Source organism: Enhydra lutris, unplaced genomic scaffold (genome assembly GCF_002288905.1).
Source record: "Enhydra lutris kenyoni isolate GAN:26980312 unplaced genomic scaffold, ASM228890v2 scaffoldscaffold6, whole genome shotgun sequence".
NCBI lineage: Eukaryota > Metazoa > Chordata > Mammalia > Carnivora > Mustelidae > Enhydra > Enhydra lutris.
The window spans coordinates 10,687,574-10,707,708 of NW_019154090.1; the positions used below are offsets into that span (position 1 = coordinate 10,687,574).

At 54.2% G+C, this 20,135-nt stretch overlaps 2 protein-coding genes across 2 annotated transcripts in view; one reads left to right on the top strand and one right to left on the bottom strand.

The window, feature by feature from the left end:
* The window catches only part of LOC111141801 (RIPOR family member 3), a 28,526-nt gene extending 18,311 nt beyond the window's left edge, over positions 1 to 10,215 (top strand). The window contains exons 12-21 of the mRNA XM_022494620.1: positions 159 to 728; positions 2,786 to 2,916; positions 3,916 to 4,033; positions 4,675 to 4,810; positions 5,466 to 5,627; positions 6,259 to 6,420; positions 6,858 to 7,060; positions 8,062 to 8,145; positions 9,580 to 9,670; positions 10,112 to 10,215. Of these exons, the coding sequence (XP_022350328.1) occupies positions 159 to 728; positions 2,786 to 2,916; positions 3,916 to 4,033; positions 4,675 to 4,810; positions 5,466 to 5,627; positions 6,259 to 6,420; positions 6,858 to 7,060; positions 8,062 to 8,145; positions 9,580 to 9,670; positions 10,112 to 10,215 (1,761 nt within the window). The remainder of the gene's footprint in view (positions 1 to 158; positions 729 to 2,785; positions 2,917 to 3,915; positions 4,034 to 4,674; positions 4,811 to 5,465; positions 5,628 to 6,258; positions 6,421 to 6,857; positions 7,061 to 8,061; positions 8,146 to 9,579; positions 9,671 to 10,111) is intronic.
* Positions 10,216 to 12,186: 1,971 nt separating this feature from the next.
* The window catches only part of LOC111141368 (protein tyrosine phosphatase, non-receptor type 1), a 71,696-nt gene continuing 63,747 nt past the window's right edge, over positions 12,187 to 20,135 (bottom strand). Inside the window, exons 6-10 of the mRNA XM_022493857.1 lie at positions 19,349 to 19,558; positions 18,768 to 18,929; positions 18,172 to 18,395; positions 15,567 to 15,738; positions 12,187 to 14,302 (exon numbers count right to left, since the gene is read on the bottom strand). Coding sequence (XP_022349565.1) covers positions 14,279 to 14,302; positions 15,567 to 15,738; positions 18,172 to 18,395; positions 18,768 to 18,929; positions 19,349 to 19,558 — 792 coding nt within the window. The 3' untranslated portion in view covers positions 12,187 to 14,278. The remainder of the gene's footprint in view (positions 14,303 to 15,566; positions 15,739 to 18,171; positions 18,396 to 18,767; positions 18,930 to 19,348; positions 19,559 to 20,135) is intronic.

The window sequence follows — 20,135 nt, forward strand, 5'->3', positions numbered from 1 at the left end:
AGACACTGCAGGGTCCTGTCAGCACCTCCTGGCTACCAGTCGCCTTGGTGGGCCTCAGTCACGTTGACAGGGTGGGTGTCTAGGGAGGGAAGCGCCACTGGGGGCTTTGTCCTGGTTCCTGGTGTGACAGTGAGGCTGGTCCTGTGTCCCCTCCCCAGTCTGCCCTGCAGCAGCCAGCACAGCAGGCTTTGCTGCTGGGTGGGCCGAGGGCCACCCCCATCCTCAGCTACCTATCTGACAATGACCTTCGGGGCCCGGGCCTGCGGAGCCAGAGTCAGGAGCTGCCTGAGATGGACTCCTTCAGCTCCGAGGACCCCCGAGACACGGAGACCAGCACCTCAGCCTCTACCTCGGACGTGGGGTTCCTGCCCTTGGCCATTGGCCCCAACACCTCCATCGAAGAGGAGGCCCAGGAGGACCCCCAGCCCCTGGGCCTCCTGCCAGAGATAGCCCATCTGGCTGGAGCCGCCCTTGTGGAGCAGCCTGGCTGGAGGAATTTGGGAATAGAGGACCCCGACCTGCCAGGAGGCTCCCCAGTGCACAACCATACAGCCCCGGGCAGCCAGAAGGACCATGACAAAGGAGAACCCGAGGACAGAGTGGATGGGCCAGAGGTGACCCTTGAGAGGCCCCTGCAAGAGGTCCTGGATTTACTGCGCTCCGTGGACCCCCAGCCACAGCTGCGGGAGCTGGAGTACCAGCTTCTCAGCTTCAGGGACCAGCTGAAGGTGGGTGTATGCGTTTACCAGGGCCTAACAAGGGGGAGTCGTCTCTGGGGGCAGCCGGCCTGGGCCAGCATCGTGGTCAGTGTCTTCCCTCTGAGCCTCAGTCTGCTCATCTGTCAAGTGGGGAGAACAATGGCCCTCACTGGCTGGGAGGAGGATTGTAGAGGAAGTCGGGGATCGGGGCAGATAACCTGCTCTGCGCCTGGCCAAGAACCTCATCTAGCATCTTTTTTTTTTTTTTTTAAAGATTTTATTTATTTGACAGAGATCACAAGTAGGCAGGGAGGCAGGCAGAGAGAGGGGAGGAAGCAGGGTCTCCATGGAGCAGAGAGCCTGATGCGGGGCTCAGTCCCAGGACCCTGAGATCATGACCTGAGCCGAAGGCAGAGGCTTTAACCCACTGAGCCACCCAGGCGCCCCCATCTAGCATCTTCTGACCCAGGCAGGTGGGGCTGAGGCTGGGTGTTCCATTCCCAAAGCTGGGGTGTGTTTGGGGCCAGAGCTAGTGTCACAAAAGGCCCCACACAGCCGCACCCCCTCCCCTGAGCCTAGTTCTCAGCAGGGCCCGTGGCAGGGGTCATCCTCAGGGCGCTGGCCTGGGCAGATCATTTTTTCCAATGACACAATTTTAAATGTGCGGACAATAAAGCGTGTAACGCCAGCACCAACTTTAACATCAGTTAATTTCTGCAACCGCCGTCTGTGGTTTCAACACATACTAGTATTGAAATAGTTTCACGGCTCTCCTCAAAAATTATTCTGGGGGGACTTCCAGACTTAGAATGGCCCAGCCGCCGTGCTGGAGAGCGGCCTCGTGCTCCCGAGCGCCGGGAGGCCGTGATGGGCCTGGGAAGCTACATACGTGGGCACAGCCTCGCTCCGGCGTGAGTTACGGTACTGGGGGCGGGGGAGCTCCGTGTTAGTGAACCGTTGGTGTAAATTCAATACGGTGTTTTTCCCAGAAACACATAAAACGAGGTTCTGTGCTGTAAGGGTTGATGAAAATGTTGTGACCAGAGGCTCAGGGTCCCTGCATTTCTCCTAGGAGTGATGCTAGATACTCCGTGCATTCTGAGGAGCGACTGTATGTGTGTGTGTGTGTGTGTGTGTGTGTGTGTACACGCATACACACATACACACACATTTTTTTTTTTCCTATCAGGCGAGGTAATCTCTGGACTTAGCCTTGTCATTCTCTCGTTACTCAAGGTTTTCCCTGTGGCCTACACCTTTGGGAGCCTCGTTCTGGCCCTCAAGGTGGAATCCGGGGACACTCTGTGTGGGACAAGGCCTGGGCATGCTGGGGATGGGGACACAGCGAGCCCCAGTGTCCCACTGTGAATCAAGAGGAGGCCGACATCTCCCACAGGGGATTTCTAGATGCTGAGGAGGGGACCTGGCTTGGGGAGACTTGACTGGTGCCAGGAGCCGTGGCACCATCACTCTGCCAGCCAGGGGGTGCCTTGAAGGTCCTCTCCTTCCGCGTCTCCCGGGGAGGAGAGACACTTGAGATCTAGAGGCTCACCTCGCAGCCTGTGAGCCTCCTGAGGAGGTGCTGGGCCTGACCCACGCCATCTTTTTAAAAATAATTTGGGGGGCGCCTGGGTGGCTCAGTGGGTTAAAGCCTCTGCCTTTGGCTCAAGTCATGATCCCAGGGTCCTGGGATTGAGCCCAGCATTGGGCTCTCTGCTCAGCGGGGAGCCTGCTTCCCTTCCTCTCTCTCTCTGCCTACTTGTGATCTCTGTCAACTAAATAAAATATAAAAAAAAATAAAAATAATTTGGAATTGGTGGCCAATATTTAAAAATTGGCAACTTCCCACAAAAATCTAGATTTCCAGCTTTTTTTTTTTTTGAGAATTGAACAATCTGACAGCCCTGGCCCTGCCCTGTGGGCTGTGAGCCAGGTGAGGCTTTTCAGACCTGTGTCCTTTGTGCTCCTGCGCCATCCCTTGTCACAGGCTACCTGCCTGTCCTTTACTGGGGGGTTTCACTGGGGCAGTTAAGGCTCACACCCCTGTCCTAAGGGTCCGAGCTGAGGGCTCACCGCTCCGTCCACAGCCCTGCGGAGCTCCCCAGGAGCACGCCTCTGCCGAGAGCCTGATGGAGTGCATCCTGGAGAGCTTCGCCTTCCTCAATGCTGACCTCGCCCCACAGGAGCTGTCCCTGTTCGGGGGCTGCCCAGGTCCCCGGTAAGTGCACTCCCCTCCCAGCACAGACCCAGGGAAGCAGCCTCCATTCCAGGCCTCCTGTGGGCTTCCAGCCGATGCCATCTATGGCCCTGGGCCCAATCTGTACTTACCTCGTTTGTCTGTCATGCTCCCCACCCCTGCGTGCCCACCGCCTGGCGCGGAGCGGGCCGGTACTGACCACTGAGTGAGTGACAGTCCCCCAGCATGGTCCTCAGCTCTGAGCAATGGGCTGTTTTGTGTTCATCTTAAAAAGTGACGGCAAAGCACACGATAGAACCTCTGTGCTCTGCCTCACATACGGGCAGCAGTGAGCAGTGACCCACGCTCCCCATTCTTCTGCACAATTCGCCCTTACCTCTGACATCCACCTCCTCCGCTCAGCAGCCCCATCTGCCCCGCTCACACCTGGCTCCTGGACCAAATCTCAGCGGCAGCAAAGAGGATACACAATAAACTTTGTCTCCTCCTCTCACGACCCCATGGGGAGGGGCTGGCACTCCCACCCGACATCCCAGGGTCACCGTGTCCTCGGGCTTTGGGCTCGGCTCCTACCATGAAGTCAACATGGTGCCAGGCCTGCTGGCTGGCAGGGTTGCCCTCACCCCTCATTGCCCTGAGCTTGGTATTCCTATCCCCACTTTACAGATGAGTACACTGAGGCCAGGAGAGCAGACCAGTCCTGAGTCACTAAGGATTAGTTTGTGACCAAGTCCGGAGCTAAGGATTAGTTTGAACTTCTGACTTCAGGTCGCCCACCCTGGAAAGTGTCCCCAACTCCCCCTGTCTCCAGGGCCCACACCAAGCCAGCACCTGTTCTGAGTTGCTGCTGGCTTTTGCTGCTTTTCTCTTGGATTTCTCCTGGGTAGAATTCTTTCTCCCTGGGGCCTGGAGTGAGCCTCCCTGATCAGAGCTCTCTAAGAAGGGAGGGTGTCTTCTCTCCTCGGAGGGAGCTGGGCTGCTAACTGGAATGGTTACCCAGTTCTTCTCGATCCAACACAGAAAGGACAGGATCCCGCTGCCCCCAAGGAAAGCGTCATCTAGGGGGCTCACGGCCGGCACCCTGGAGCTGGACAGGCTGCTCACGGTCCACCTCCAAGTCTGCAAAGCTCTGCTGCAGGTGACTAAGGGATGGGGATGCAGGGTGGGGGGTGGCTTGGTGGGAAACCAGGTTGGGGATGGGGAGTCCTCTTTGCAAAGAACTGATCTTGACGGTGGTGGGGAGCACGTGCAGGGAAGACAGCCCCACCCTGAGAGCCAGGGAGACTCTGATTCCTCTGTGGAAGGTTCAGGCCTGGGAGAACAGTCACGCGGCCCTTATGCATCCCAAGTGCTGGACCAAAAGCAGAGGCTGCGGCTCCTTCAGCTGCAGACACCAGAGCCCCCATCCAAGCTGGCTCAACCAGAAAGAACTTTCTGGGTCACAGAATTGAAAGTCCCTGGAGTAGGCTTCAGGATCAGCTGGATCCAGGGTTTCAAATATTGTCTCAACTGGGTCTCTCTCAGCTCCGCTTGCCTGCACTGGCTGGCTTCCTCTGCCAGGGCTGCCCTTTCTGGTGGCAAAGGTGGCCGCTGGCAGTCGCAGCCTGCATCCCACCATCTCTGCCGCCTTGGTGCCTCAGAAATCCCCGGATGACAGTCTGAGAGCTACTGTCAAGATAGAAAGGACGGGCAGCGGGGAGGTGGGAGCTGCAGTCGTGATCTCGGACCTCAGGGGGCATGTTCTGGGCTAAACAAGGAGCATTGTGGGCTGCTTTCCAGAAACTGGGCTCTCCTAACTTGTCGAGGGTGGTCCAGGAGGGCCTTCTGGAAGAAGCTGCGCAGCAAAAGCAGGTTCTGGAGATGCTTTCTGTGCTCGATTTTGAGAAGGTCAGCAAGGCAACATCCATCGAAGAAAGTAAGTAACTGCCTGCCACCCACGGGCCGCTCTTGTGAATGGCAGGAAGCGAGGGGCTACGAAGCCCAGGGGAGCCTCGCCTTGCTTCCTGATTGACGTTCAAAATTAACTGGAGTCCGGGGGGGATGCGCGGGGGTGGCAGCGGCTCGGCTGAGCTCTGACAGACTGTGGACTGTGGGCCGTCCTGAAGTCGGCGGCACTCTTCTTCCGTCAGCTGTGTGACTCTGGGCAAGGGATTCACCTCTCTGGGCCTCGGCTTCCCCGTCTGTATAAAGGGGAGGCCCCTGGAGAGTGTTCAGTGACCTAATCCCCAGGACACCTCCAAGGCACAGAGCGTGCGCTAAAACACAAACAGTATCAGTGACCCCCAACCTGCCTGCCCCCCACGGAAACTCCGTGTGTCCACGAGGAGAGGCTGGAGGCCGTAGCTGTCCCAGTCGCTGCGGAGACCGTGGGGGAGAGGCTTGGGGAAGGCGCTCACAGCTGAAGCCGTCTATCCTCGTGGGTCATGTGGGACGTGGGAAGGGAAGCTGCCTGGGGTCCGGTCACCCCTCACCTCCCTGACCTCTCAGGCCTCAGAGCGGGAGGAAATCTTTGGGCCGCCTCGTTGCCGGCCCTTCCCCACCCTCCATGGGGTCCTGACCCGGGCTTTCAGTCATTCCCCAGGCCACTCGGAGGAAGGGGTGCCTCAAGCTGTGGGAAGGGTGCACAGAGCCCGGCAGGGTCCTGTCCTGCGCCGCCACCATGCTGCTGAACCAGCTCAAGAAAACGTTCCTGCACAGAGTCCGAGGGAAGTACCCGGGACAGCTGGAAATAGGTACCCCCCTTCCCACAAGCAGCACTATGCTGAGTCCCCTGGGGCTTGGTTCCAGCCCTGCCTGCATCCCCGTGTCTTCATGGCACCAGAGGGAGGACATTTCTCAGCTGGCCCACGAGTCGCCTCCTCTCCCTGGGAGTAGGAAGGAGCCTGCGAAACCGAGGCTGTCGGCATTAGCCCCTTGGTCCGTGTCTCTGCAGATGGACTGTGTAGCTTCCACCAGAACATTAAAGGGGTTAAGAAAGAACGCTTATGGGAAGGGAGGCAGGAAAACAATGTCCTCCAATGTTGGCTGGACTCTTCTCAGAACGCAGAGCATCTCCCTTCCAGTGGCTCGGGAATAGGGCCGCTCTAAGCAGCGCGGGGCTGCTACTCGGCCTGAATATTCCCAGGCGCTGGCTGGGCCCGGCCCAGCTCAGCCCAGCCCAGGGCAGGGGACGCACCCCCAGAACGCCTATCTCGGGGTCTGCCGAGCCCAGCCACAGCACGCTCCTTCTGTCAGGCAGGGGAGGCCCAGGGAGGGACATCGCCCACAGGCCATTAGAAAACCCTTTAAACTGACCCAGCTGCACCTGGCAGAGAAGCTCCAAGGGGCCTGGTCTCCCCTCACGACCTCTTCTTGTGCCGCCAGCGTGCAGGAGGCTCCTGGAGCAGGTGGTGAGCTGTGGGGGGCTGCTCCCCAGAGCCGGGCCTCCCGAAGAAGAGACGGTCACCTGGTTCCAGTTCCACAGCTACCTGCAGCGGCACAGCGTCTCTGACCTGGAGAAGCATTTTGGCCGGCTCACCAAGGAAGGTAGGGGCTGGGAGGCCGCTGGCCTCCAAGCAGCACCGTGAGGAGGAGGAATGCCCTCCTTCTGTCCTGGGTCCTGGCTCTCTGGAGAACCCAAATTTGACGAGATGGCATGTTCTGGAATGAATGAGCTCCAGGAGAAGGTTTTACAAAGCACAGAGCCGAGGGCCGAGCTGGATACGAGGGTAACGCGCAGCTGGCCAGTATCTCTGAAGCACAGGCTGAGGTTTTATCATTTTCAGGGTCTATCTGAGCCCTTGCTAGAAAGCCTTCCTAGAGATTCCAGGAGGCCCTTTGAAACCCATCCAGACTGAGCCACGGTGATCACACGGGCCTGCCCTGGGATCTGTTTCCCCATGGCTACAGGCAGCGGCCAAAGAGACCTGCAGCCATATCGCCGACGGCAGTCGGAGGGACTCTGGCCCACTTCTCTCTTCCAGTGACACTCGTCGAGGAGCTGCAGAGTGCAAGGCAGGGCAAGGCGGTCAGGAAGCTGCAGGGGAAGCGGCTGGGCCAGCTCCAGCCCCTGCCCCAGACACTGAGGGCCTGGGCGCTGCTCCAGCTGGACGGGCCCCCACGAGTGTGCAGGGCAGCCAGTGCCTGCCTGGCCGGTGCAGCCAGCAACAAGAGCTTTCGGGAAAAGGTATGGCGTGAGGTTGGGAGGCGGCAGCCTCCGGGCTACATGTGTGTGAGTTGCGGGGAGGTCGGTTTTCTCTCTCAGAAAAATACAAAGGATGAGATTTGAAGGGGGGGCTGCATTCGTTGCAGGATGTTTTGGTTTTTTAAAAAAGATTTTGTTTTTTTTAAGTAATCTCCACACTCGCTCTCATTTACAACCCTGCGATCAAGGGCTGCACACTCTACCCACAGAGCCAGCCAGCTGCCCCAGGACATTCTGCTTTAGGGATGCTCCAATGGCGTGACCACAGCCCTTCTCCCACTGTGGCCCCCGGAGACACCAGTCTGGCGGGGGGATCTAGGCTGGACTGGGCTGGGGCTGCCAGGCCACCACCAGAGGATCCTACAGAACCTCACACCACAGCTTCTGACACAACATATTCTATCCCTGTGATCTGTCGCTTGCATGTAGAATTAAAGGGGCAAGACCGAGGCCTTCCTGAGGTCTCCTGGGCCACCCCTTAGCCAGGTGCCTTCTCGCATGCTTCCTAATGAACCTGTGCCATTTTGGGAAGCCGGTGGCAGCTCTCCTCTGGCTGAGGTGCCCGAGGGGATGGGGCCATTGCTGTGACTGGGAAAGGGGGCTGAAGGGAAGAGCTGTTTTGTCCTCGGGCCTCAGGCAGCAGCTCGGCTTTCGGCCCCCAAGGCCACCTCCCTCTGCACGCCCAAGTCTTCGGTCGGCCCTGGCTGGACATCTGATTTCTCTGATGTCACATTTTATCTCGATTTGGGAAATACTATTAGACAAAAAGAACGTTCTTCATTTTGATTACCATGAGCCCAGGGACCAGTGTCTTTAGAGATAAACCAAATGCTGCAGCAGACACCCCGAGACCGGGTGGCCATAGTGCAAAGATGACTAGATCGGGGCCCGATTCTTGTTCAGAGAAAGGTAAGCGGGGCGCGACTTACTGCCAGCACTGGGAGGCCTGGAAGCCCCCTACTCACAGCGACTTCATTCCCCAGGCTTTGCTCTTCTACACCAACGCTCTGACCGAAAACGATGCCAAACTCCAGCAGGCCGCGTGTGTGGCGCTCAAACACCTCAAGGTGAGTCTAACCTGCCCCCACGAGGGCAGGGAGAAGCCTGAAGTCAGTTCGTGTCAAAGGCATTTCACCGGGGAGCCCCTCCACCAAAAGAAACTTACCGCCAGCAAAACAGACAATCAAAACACCCAAAAAACAAAAACAAACCCCCCCCCCCCCCCCAAAACCCAAAAAACCGCCCCCGAAGAGATCGTTTTAGAGAAGCAGATGTCTGATCTGCCTGCAGAGGCCCCTCAGCAGCGGTCAAGGAGCATTGGCTCTGGCTGTGCTTGAATAAGTAAGTGGCCCCAGAGACTCGCTTCGGAGGCCCTGGATTCTATGTTGTAATATTCTCAATAAAAAATTTCTAAAAGCACCATTAGCTCATTGTAGGAAAAAAAAAAAGAGTGAAACACAGAAACACAGAGTTCAGTCGTCATCCTAATACTTAGTGGAAAGTACTGTTGGCATTTTGCTGTATTTCTTTTGTTTGTGGGTGTGTGCGAGCATTTAAGATTGTTGATCATGCTAAATATAATTTAAAAGCAGTGAGTTTAACAGGAACTCTTAGCGGCAGGTGGGCAGCACTCTCGAAGTCTCTATGAACGGGCCATCTTAAGTTAAATGGACTCCCCCACTCTCGTGTGATCCCAAATTGAGGTTCACCTTCCATTTTTATTATAAATAGTATCATTATGAGCTTAAAAAAATATATATGGAGTTCTGAATGATCTCTTTAGGCTGAACTCTCCTTGAGTGTGGAGTGTGACTCCAGGCCAGAGAATAGGAAACGTCTGGAGCCTCTAGATACAGCTCAGCCACTTACGCTCCCAGAGGAGATGTGAAAGGATGCCCATCTTGCCTCCACCTCATCTGCATCTGGAACTCTCATTTTAGAAAAAACATTGCCAATCTGCTGGAGGAGAAACAGATTAAACTTACCCCATTCACTCTGGAAAGAACCAGAGAAATTCTAAGAGGACCATCTGGTTATAATCAACCAACCAGTAAGGGAGTAGGGGTGGGTGCTCTGTAGAGGAAGGCAAAGTGTGCTCTGGTCCTTGGCCCTGGAGGTGAGCAGCCAGGGTGGGCTGTGCCCAGACCTGATGCTCTCAGTCTGACCAGGAGGGGAGAGTTAGGAGAGGAGGAGACAGGAAGGTCTCGAGGGAAGCAGGTCTTCTCCTTTTCAAAAAAGGCCTTCTAGAACGTATCCATAAAGCTCTGCCAATGGCCTGGCTCATGGGCAGGTGTCAGGATGGAAAAGGTGAGGCACTTCCAAACGCACCCCTGATGAACTTGAGGCCACACAAGAAACCTGTAAGCCTTCAGAAAAGGAGGGGGCTGAGGCCTCTTGGTCCGTGCCAGGGCTGGGGTCTTGCCGAACTTACAAAAGTAGACTGCACTTGCTACTTAAAATGTCCCCTAAAGGATCCTCTTCCCCCTCCCCACCTCCAACAGGGCATCGAAAGCATCGATCAGATTGCCAGCTTGTGCCAGTCTGACCTGGAGGCCGTGAGAACAGCAGCCCGGGAGGCCACACTGTCATTCGGTAAACTGTGGGGCAGTGGGGCACCTGAGGACTTCCGGGAGGTGGTGCCAGAGAGGCCGCGGCCAGCCCTCCCGGACGCAGGATAGCACATGGGCTGGGCACTGTTAGTGACCCATTGAACTGCATTTGGCCAAGATAGGTTTCCTTCATGGTTGAGGTGGCAAGAAGTGCTTTTATTTCCCTCTTAAACTTCAGTTTATGATTCTGGGGAATGAATGCCAGATACGAGGCAGGAACACGGTTCAGCAAATTGTCATGAATGTAGGGGCGAGGCAATGGGTCCATGCGAGTGGCCGGCAGGAGCTCCTCTAACGCTCCCTGCCTCTACCCCTTACAAGGGCACCCAAGACCCAGGCGTCAGCACTAAGGCCATCTTGGCTCACCAGAGCAGGAACACCAAGGTGGGGGACAATCCAGTGACAGGTCACCTTACTATTTCAGGTGAGAAAGGACGCTTGGCTTTTGAGAGGATGGACAAACTCTACTTGGAACAAAGAGAAGAGGCCTTCTGCCAGGAGGCGGATGTTGAAATCACAGTATTTTAAGCCTTGGCTGATGAACTCCAACGTTGGCATCTTTGTCTTCGTTCCCACCCAGCCTTGACACAGGAACTGAGTTTGGGGTGGGGGGTGCGCTGCGTGCTCCCCACTAAGTGTGAGCTGGCCTGCGCTCCTCCGTCTCCAGACCAGTCACGACTTCTAGGGGCACAAATGAGGCCTTCCATACTGGAGCAGAAGAGGCTGGCCAGCACTTTGAAGGTTGTAGGACTAACCACATGATCAGCTTTTTGGTCCTGACAATGTGTCTGACCTTCCCCAGCGAGCTGCATGGCAAAAGGGCCAAGGCCAGGCAGGATGAGGCCTGGAGTAAAAGGTTCCAAGAGGAATGCACGGCACTTGGGGTTCTCCCTGCAGGTTCTGGTTCAGTAAGGACTGGGAATGAACTGGCAAGCGGGCGGACTGCTCTTGCTGAGGACACGGCGGGTCACATCAGCAGCAGCGGGCTGTCCCCTCTGCGAGCTGGGGACAGTGGGAAGAGGGAGCTGGGGTTTCACAATTCACGCTCTTAACCCGAGCTGCAGCCCAAATGTTTCGCTGTGGAGCCTGCTGACCACGGACCTTATTCTCCCGTGTTCAACAGCACAAAGAAGAAAATGCCACCGGCTGAGAAACCCTGAGCGTCGTGTGAGGAAGAGCGTTCACCTTGACCTCTCCCATCATCAGGGAACAGAACTCTTGAAGCAAGTCAACGTGAGGCCTTTAATAGGGTTAGACAGTTAATAAACTGTTTTGGAAGCCATAAACTGGTTTGAAAAAAGATTTCACTGAAGAACATGTTTAAAGAAAATTAGTTTCCTATTTAAATCTATTAAAAAACCTCAAAGAAGCCCTGAGCTGTTTTTGTGCTGAGCCGTAGAGACAGCCTGGGGGCTGAACGCGACTCCTGACAGTGGCCCTGGGGACTCTGACTGAAGGCTTCTCATGTAAACTTCCTGTATATGTTCTGTGCTCTTCGGTTGAATTTAGTATTTATTTGCCTTGTCCTTAGGTTCGGTTTCCTGAAATCTCGATTAAAATGATTTGTATGGGTGCTTCCCTTTACCTGGAAAAAGCAGACAGCGGTGGTTGTTTCCCCAAACCTCCCGGGGAGGGACAAAGCGGCCCCCCAGCCCCTTCCCGAAGGCGCTCTCTGTGCCTTCGGTACTCCCCGTGTTCGCGAAGCCTCCCCGAGAGCCTGCTCCTGCACAGACACCAAGCAGCACGGCCCCTCCTTGTCTAGCCCTTGGCCTCGTCTGATTTCTGTGCCGGTTACGAATCCAGCCATTTTTCTTCCCCCCACACGGGCATTCCACCGCTTCCTGAAAGCTTAGATGCCGTTTTTGTATCTGAAACAAAGACTGAAGTGACAGTGGGCGTGACACCACCTTCCCGTGGCCACAGTCCTCCGCGGCGTCCAAGGTCACATGACCACAGTCTGCGTTTACTCCCCGGTTCTGCGAATCCTGCCAGGAGGCCCAAGCGGCCAATCACACAACCCTGAAGGGTATAGGGAAGTCTCTGTACTATTTTTGGAACTCTATAAATCTGAAATTATTTCAGAACAAGAAGTCAACCAATCACTTTAGAGAAGATGAACGGCATACAGGGAAGGACTAGGTGAATCTTCTATCTCGTCACTTCTCCATCAAGCACGTCTCCACAGAGATACTGAGGAGGACGCGTTCTGAGCAGTCCTCCAAGCAGTCTGGGTGGTTTGCTAAGGTAGCCCAAGGCCCTGGGCATTCAGGAGGTGGGTTCTGTCGTCGTCCAAGAAGCTGGGTTGACGCCGGAAGTGTCACATAAACTCACCGGGAAGGGAATGGTTCCCCAGCTCAAAGATGAGCACAGCCCCAGGAGGCCACAGTAACCCTCGGCCACCTGAGCGACAGCACCTGCTTTCTGGCAGTGGTGGCAGGAAACAGGAGGTACCCGTCCTCCTTTAGGCCCATTAAACAAAGGCATGGGAGGCACCCCAAATCCATGTTCTTTAGAAAAAAATTTTTATTGTTGCAACTAAAATGCAAACCCATCATTTATATGGCAAGTTGGAAATCTGTACAGTTTGACAGTTCTGTGAGGTCACAGAAGACCCTGAGACGCGCGCCCCCCACCCCCCATCATGCAGCCATGTATACACACACCTGAAAAGGTATTATACCGAAACACCTCGCTTTTTTTGTGTGTTTTTATTTTTGTAAAAACGGTTTATTCCATGGCCATTGTAAAAAAATAATGACCAGATGAGTAAATATTGGCTTAAGGCATATAGCAGAGCAGCTCGCTACTTCTCTAACATACGTGTAACAAGATGGAGAGCCATCTGTTTTCCAAGGATAGGAGGTTAAACCAGTATATCCATTTTGAAATGCTACTATATATACACACCCAAACTACTACATACATATACAGGACTTCAAAAAACAAACAAACAAGCCCAACTCAAAAACGCCTCCAGCCTGGCACCTCAGCCTCACCCACACCTCACCAAGGCTCTGCGGAGCGATGCCTCGAATGTTCCCGCCGCAGAGTTTCTCTGCACGGGCTTCTAACATGGGAAAGGCAAAATGTGAAAATGCTGGCAAAAGAGCAGCTTGTGAGCTACAGCTGCCTTGTTTTTTGTTTTTTTTGTTTTGTTTTGTTTTTCTTGTTAAAAAAGCCACTTAATGTGGAGGTCTTAAGCTCCCTTGCAGGAAGAGTCGTGAGCACCATCAGTCCCCAGGGTTCAAGGGCAGGGGCAGACGTGGCTCTCAGCAAGGCCCCCAGAACGGGATGGTGGCAGGCGGACTCCGAGGGACTGTCACCCAGATTGCTTCGGGCGTGTGGTTTCCAACAGTTGCCTTGGTTCCAAATCACAGTCTGCTCGAAAGGAGCGTGAACTTCTGACCATGGAGGCTGATCCCCAGGGTGTTGGGGGGGACCCTGCTTGCCTATATGTCCGGAGCGTGAGGTGTGACTACGGCTTCCCATACCCTTGGAATGTCTGAGTTACAGTGGGCCCCGGCTGGACAAGGCAGGCCGGGCCTCACCAGGAAGTCACCAGAGTGTCATGCCAGGAATTCGGCAAATAATCTGTTACTGGAAAACATCACTCCACTGCTGAATGGCGGATTTCAGCAAGTCTTAGGAACCACAGCCATGTAATGATCAGATCATGCAAAGGTAGATTGGACTTGTACATGGGGGCACATTAATAAGCAGAGAGCTAAGTGTTTCAAGCACATGGTATCTGATCGGGGCACGAGACGACCGAACATGCATTCTAATACACACAGGGAAAGCAGTGATTGAGAACAAGGTTCTAGCAGATAACCGGGAGGGGATAACTGGGACAAAGTCATCTCACGTCATGTATCTTAAATATCCAAGTGTTCAGTATATATTATCCCATGTTCTATAAACATATGCCAAACCTCTTCTCACGTTACCCACAACGTCACGAAATAACGACTGCTTACAACCGTCCACCTTCCTAGTACTGGTCTGATGCAGCAGGCTCATGGCAAAGTCTTACGTTCCCAGCACTACCTGAGGGTTTATTATTGTACTTTTTGATAAAGCCCTTGATGAAAGGCTGACATCAAAAATTTTTAATACATTATGGGTTTAAGAAAATGCTAGTACACTATGGATGCCTTTGGGAAAAAAAGACAAAAACAAAAAAATAAATATGGAGTGGAGAGGCTCACTGCACATGGTCTCCGTGGAGGTCCAGGGAGGAGGACACTGGGTGCTGCCTCCCCGGGCTGCACTGGGCCACACCAAGGGGGAGCACGCGGCGGGGTGGGCCTCGCGACTCGCACAGGCTACCAGCACCAGACTCTCCTTTGCTCTCCTCAAAAAATGGGTAGTGGATTGGATACTCGAAGGAAAGGGAAGGGAAACAGAGTCAAAGGGAGTGAGAACCAACAGCCTGGGGAGGGTGGTTTTAGTGCAGAACAAACGTCCGTCCAGGTCCCGGCTGGCTACGCTGTCCTCGGCCCTTACCGACCACGGCCTGCCTGCCAGGCGCGCACGGGCTCTAGCAGCGGAGGCGGACAGTGGGGTGGAGGTGGAGTGGAGGTGGGTCAGATTATGTGCTGCTGCTGAACAGGAACTGGAATGAAACCAAACATTTTCAGATGAGCCCGGACCCACCCCCGCAGAGCGGCAGACTCACGCACTACCCCGGCCTCCCCAGCCTCCAGCGAAGGCGGTTCGTTTCTCTTTTAGGACAGCCCACCTCCCGAAAAATCTCCCCCAGGGAAAACATTGTTTACACATTGCTAAACCATCCGATGTACTCAAAGATGGTGGCTTGCAAAAAAGACAAAATATTTTAAAAATGATTTTTAAAAAGTCCTGTGAAGTGATTTCCATGACTAGAGTTCTGAGGCTAAACCTCCCTCTTCCCCACACATTAACAGCAACACACATCTCGCGTGTGGATTTCTACTGCAACAGCATTTCTATTCCGAAGGAAGTGGAAACTGTTCCTTTGGGACCTCAACGGCAGGGTGAGAAGCTGGTGGCCATCCTGCTGTGACCTCAGACCCTGAGGCAGGGGCCTGGGGGAGCCCCATTTGTGGAGGTGGGGTGAGGAGGGCGGGGCCTGACCCAGATGGCCGGAGCGAGAAGGGACGGATGGAGAAATGAGCAATGGGAAACCGGTGGGGACACCCTGAGCAAAAGCAGAAGCCGGGCTTTGTTTTCTAGAGATGGCTTTCTGTTGTTTCTCTTCTAAAAATGGGAAAGCTCACAGGCGCTGTCCCAGCTCAGTGTGCGCACAGCAGAGGAAGCGACTGAGCAAGACGGCGCCCTGAACCCTTAAACCCTCTTCTCCAAGGGAGTTTACATTCGTAAAAGCACGGGAAATCTTTCCCTGGGAAATCCAATATAAACTGTGTATCTGCTGACACCACGTAAGGGTACAAGGAAGTTTCGTAAGTGCCTAGTCTCTTTTTTTTTTTTTCCAGAAATAACAAAAGCTGCTTTTTATAAAGGTTAAAAACAACAATGTGTTGTAATTCTATTATTTTTTTTTTTTCAAAAACAAACAACAGTAACAAAAAAAAAAGAGAGAGAGAGAGAGAGAGAGAGAGAGACACATATTTGGCATTTTCTCTACTTACTCCTGAATAGGTTAAGGCCCTGAGATTAGACTCATATATTCTTGGGATCACAGGGCTCCTTAAAACCCCAGTGCATCAATCCTCAATTCTCTCTTGCTAGCCCTTCACAGTTCCAGCCTTTAAAAACCTTTGCTGTTTCTTCTGAGACTGGCTCAGATCCTTCCACAGCACTGAATGCTAACGCCGGGCTGTCGGCCAGTGCTTTCTGTACCCACGGTCTTGCCAGCACGTCCGTCAGTGAAAACATACCCTGTAGCAGAGGTACGCGCCGGCCGTGAGGACGGTGGCCATGCACATGTTGACCAGGAAGGGCTTCCAGGGAGTCAGTGCCGGGTTCTGCTTCTCCTTGGGTGGCGAGGGCTCCCCCTGGGCAGGACCTGCCCCCACGGCCCGCCTTCTGACTTCAGTGTCTGGACTCGTGCTGAGGGAGGAGATGCACAGAGACGGGTTACTCACTCTGGGGAAAACAACAGCGGGGATGCTATTGCTACAGTGGGAACTGCCAAGACCTTGGGAACACGGATACTAACCTGAAGCCCACTTGTCGCACACACACCCCCCCGCCCCGCCCCAGAGACCCAGACGGCCACCACAGCCAGGGTATGGTTCTGGAGCCCCGTGGACTCCTTGGTGATGGAGGGTGGGTGAGACTCTGCTGAGAAATACAGGCGCTGGTGCAAAGCTAGGTGCTAATTTGCCCTGGGGTTTGCTTGGAGAATGTTCCCCTTCAGTTCAGGGAGGGCAATGGTGCGGCCCACATGCTCTCTCCCTCTCCCCGGGCCCCTGCATAGGAGCCTTTGCTGCTGTTGACATGAGGACATCACGTATTCCCTCTGCCCCTCAGCCTGCCCTGTCCCCAGCTTGAGGCCCCAGCATCGCTCAGAACCCGCCAGTAGGATCGTTTCTCAGGCCTCTTGTGTACAGACCGGCTGCCCTCCTGGTGGCAAGCCAGAGCGCCCCCGTGCGGGGATGATGTGAACTGTGTTCTCCTTCCAGGCCTATCTCAGGAGAGGCCCACAGAGGCCCTTCCTCTCTTTGCCACCTCCCCCAGGCCTTTCCTTCTCCCCCTGCCCTTGCCACCCAACAGAAGACCTGACCACAAGATGTCCTACTTCTCACATGCATCTCCACAGCTCTTCTACCCCAGCAGCATCGTGTGTAGTGGGCAGGACCCCTGAGGCATTACCTCCCCAGGAGGTGGCACAAAGCACCTGCTTTTCTGCTCCCCATTGTGGGGCCCCAGCTGCGGGGCTGAGGCCTGTGTGCACATGGGTCCCCATTGGTGTCCAGAGGCACCGATGTTCTTGGCATAACCCCATTTTTTCCTGGAAATCTCTGGCTTTTGGCTTCCCAGATCCACACTCCCCTCCTTGCCACCTTCACACACACACACACACACACACACACACACACACACACACACTGAAAAGCACCCCCTCTCCCCCCCAGTCTCAGCGAATACATAACAGAACACATGACAGACTGGAAACCAGTCACGTGCCAGCTCTCACCTCACTCACTCTCAACTCTTGGCAGGCCCTCAGATGGAGCACACTGGCACGCCCTGAGAACGTCACCAGAGGCCCTGGGAAGCCAGGCACGGTCTCCTGGGCAGACTGTCACGGAGCTACTGCCGAGCACATTGCACAGCACCTGTTCTGGGAGGCCCCACTGGACAAGTCCCAGAGGTGATGGGGCTGTGATAGGGACCCAGTCGCATGAAGGACCCTGCTGACTTAGGTGCACGCGTCAGCACTGGGGCCTGGCACTCAGCATTTGGCAAGGCGCCCAGGTAAGATTCTGATGATGAGTTTAGCTAGAGGACCACTCAGGGACACGCCATGTCTAACCTGCTCACTTCAGTATTGTTATTCCAACGTCTACTTGCGTTAGTGCATTCCTGACTGTGTCCTTTAACAGCTCCAAAGTATCCCAAAGTAAGGAGAAAGCACGAGTTACCTAATCCCTACATATACAATCAGCTTGTCTCTTGTCACTGTTCTCAATGATGCCGCAATGAACACCTGCCCCTACAGATCTCTTTGGACACCTGTTTGCAAAGTGTTGCAAACCAAATTTCTAGATGTGTACAAATGCTGGGCCAAAGCATGCACTCATCCAGGAAGCAGGAACAAGGGCACTGTCTCCATAGGCTGGGGCTCAGGCTCACACCCATTCCTTCTCCATGCTTCCATGCCTCATGTAGGCCCTCCTTGAGCACCCTGGGAAGGCAGGGTATCTTCTTGATGGCTGACCACCACAGCAAACAATTCCATCTCCTCATTGTCCACAGGGTCCCATCCATAATCCACTGTCCCCGCCCCAACAAGATGGTCTAGAATACAGACCAGGGGCCATGTTCCAGTGATCTCAGTATTTCACATGCATCAGTATGTGTTCAATAACCTTTGCTAAATGGCATTCCGTTAATCAAAACTACACAAAAGGTTAAATTCCCAGAAGGACCAATCTGGGGGCCGAAAGTACATGGTCTAACCTGGATAGTACATTTCAGGACTGGCTAGAAGCCAGGGGCAGGGCTAGGTCATCTCTGGGTGGGACTGCTTACCGGGATGCAGGATTCCAACAGGCACCACAAGGTGGTGCTAGAGCCCCACTGAAGTAGGTACCTGAGGGCATGGGGGACAGCGGCCAACCTTCGGCAGCGTCAAATGCTCCTGGCTCCTACAGCGAGGGGAGGAGTGGTGCTGGTCCAGGGGTCCCATTCCCCAAAGACACAGAGGCGATGCTTGCCAAGAGGAGGCTGGGTCCTCAGGGTTTCAATATCAATGTGTTTCTGGATCAGAAGGTCAGTCCCCCTCACCCCCAGTAAACCAGGCCCATTCGGGCTTACCTTTCCACGCCACAAGGGACGTTTAGAGGGCTTCTGGTTTCTTCCTTGATAGAGCAGTCTTCTTTATCCTGCCCGGTTTCGTCCTTTACCCACTGGTGGTTGGGGAAGAATTCCTTGCACTTCCCATTGTGTGGCTCCAGGATGCGTTTGGGGGGCCGGGGAGGAGGGGGGACGTGTTCGGGTGGGGGCTCCAGGTCCTCATGGGAAAGCTCCTTCCATTGCTCCTAGGGAAAGCAGCAGAGAAAGCCCCGTTAGCATTCACGGTGGACTGATCTGTCAGGAAATCTGCTCCCCTTTAGAGTGAGCAGAGGTGAGGGGCTCTCTCTGCTTCCTGGGGCTACAGATACATATACTTGGAAGATGAAATCTTTTGAAAATAAAGTCTATTCTCCCTATCAATGTTCTCTACGTCAGAGCGTCCATAGCAGAAATTGGATCGCAGTGAGCACTTTCACAACCTTCTAGCTATTTCGCCAAGGAAGACAGCTATTTCTTCTGAGCCATGGTAGAGTATTTGAACTTTACAACTGACAGCCTCCTTCAGAGACAAAAATTCAAAATCGACGTACCAGGATGTAAGCAGAAGCGAGGCTTACCTGCACTGAAGAGTCTCCCATGATGAATTTGGCACCTTCGATCACAGCTAGATAAGAGAAACGGAGCTGGTCTGCTGTCTGGATCAGCCCCATCCGAAACTTCCGCATTTCTAACAGAACTTTCTTGATGTCGACAGAAGAAGGGTCTTTCCTCTTGTCCATCTGAAAGCCAGAGAGGAGACACCATTCAGTCAGCCCCAACTCCCAAGTACAATGTGATTTTCAACGTTCTGGAGGAGTCCTCCAGTTTCTACTCAGGAAAAATCAGAGCAGGGAGGCAGAAGTCTAGCAAATGTGTGAAAGTGCAGCAAAATCGGGACCACAGGAGCATGGGGGCAAGAGTAAGAGAAAGGGAGTCTCTGGGCCTTCCCGATTCCACATTCCACTTAAGAACATCCCTCCCAACAAAGCTACTTAGCTTAGAGCTACTGTCATAGGAGGAAAATTGTTAAAAATTAAAGATCCTGGCTAGTTTACTGCAGAGACAATGATAGAAAAGCTCGGGGCAGGCCACAGGGACCAGCGGGGGCCGCCTAAAATGGACTCCCTTCTCTTCCCGTGGCCTTCAGGGGCCTCCTTACCAGCAAGAGGCAGGTGTCAGCCAGACAGAAGGTCCCCGACCTGCCGATGCCAGCACTGCAGTGCACCACGACAGGGCCGTGCTCCGTGCTTAGTGACCCCGACTCACGAACTTTAAAAAGAAAGTTCAGGAATGAAGCTGGCGATTCGGGGACTCCAAAGTCAGGCCACGTGGTATAGTGGAAATGTAAGATCTCTCGAGTTTCCTGAGACTGAAAGAAAGAAAAGAGAAATTCTCTAAGAAAAAAGATTCTCCAAGAGAATCATCTGTACAGAAATCACGGCTTTCAAGTAAGCACGAAGTGTACCCCACCCCCACCCCCATCTTAACTCAAAGAACAGCTTCCCTTCTCAGAGTTCCTTCCGTCTGCTCACCCAGCCAAGATATACCAAGCACTGGGGGGTGCCCAACACTGGACCTGGAGGCTGCTCCCGCCTCGACTTCCTTTCCTTTAGCATGGAACGTTCTCGTCCACATCTCTCCTCCGGTGCCCCATCCCCCTGCTGTCTTCATGGTTACAAGTGATTTCTCTCTACCCCACAAATCACAATGACGCTGTGTGGCCACCCCACGGCAACCCTGTCCTAAAGCACTGGAGGGTTTCCCACGGAAGAGTAAAAGAACCGTCACCGCATGGGTGTGGCTCCAGCTCTGGGTAGCGCAGGGCTTGACACGACTACCTGGAAGTCTCAGAGGACTGTCATTTTATAGAAAAAAGTAACCAGATTCATCCCAAAGCAACAGAATACACATTCTTCTCTAGTGCACATGGAACATTCTCCAGAATA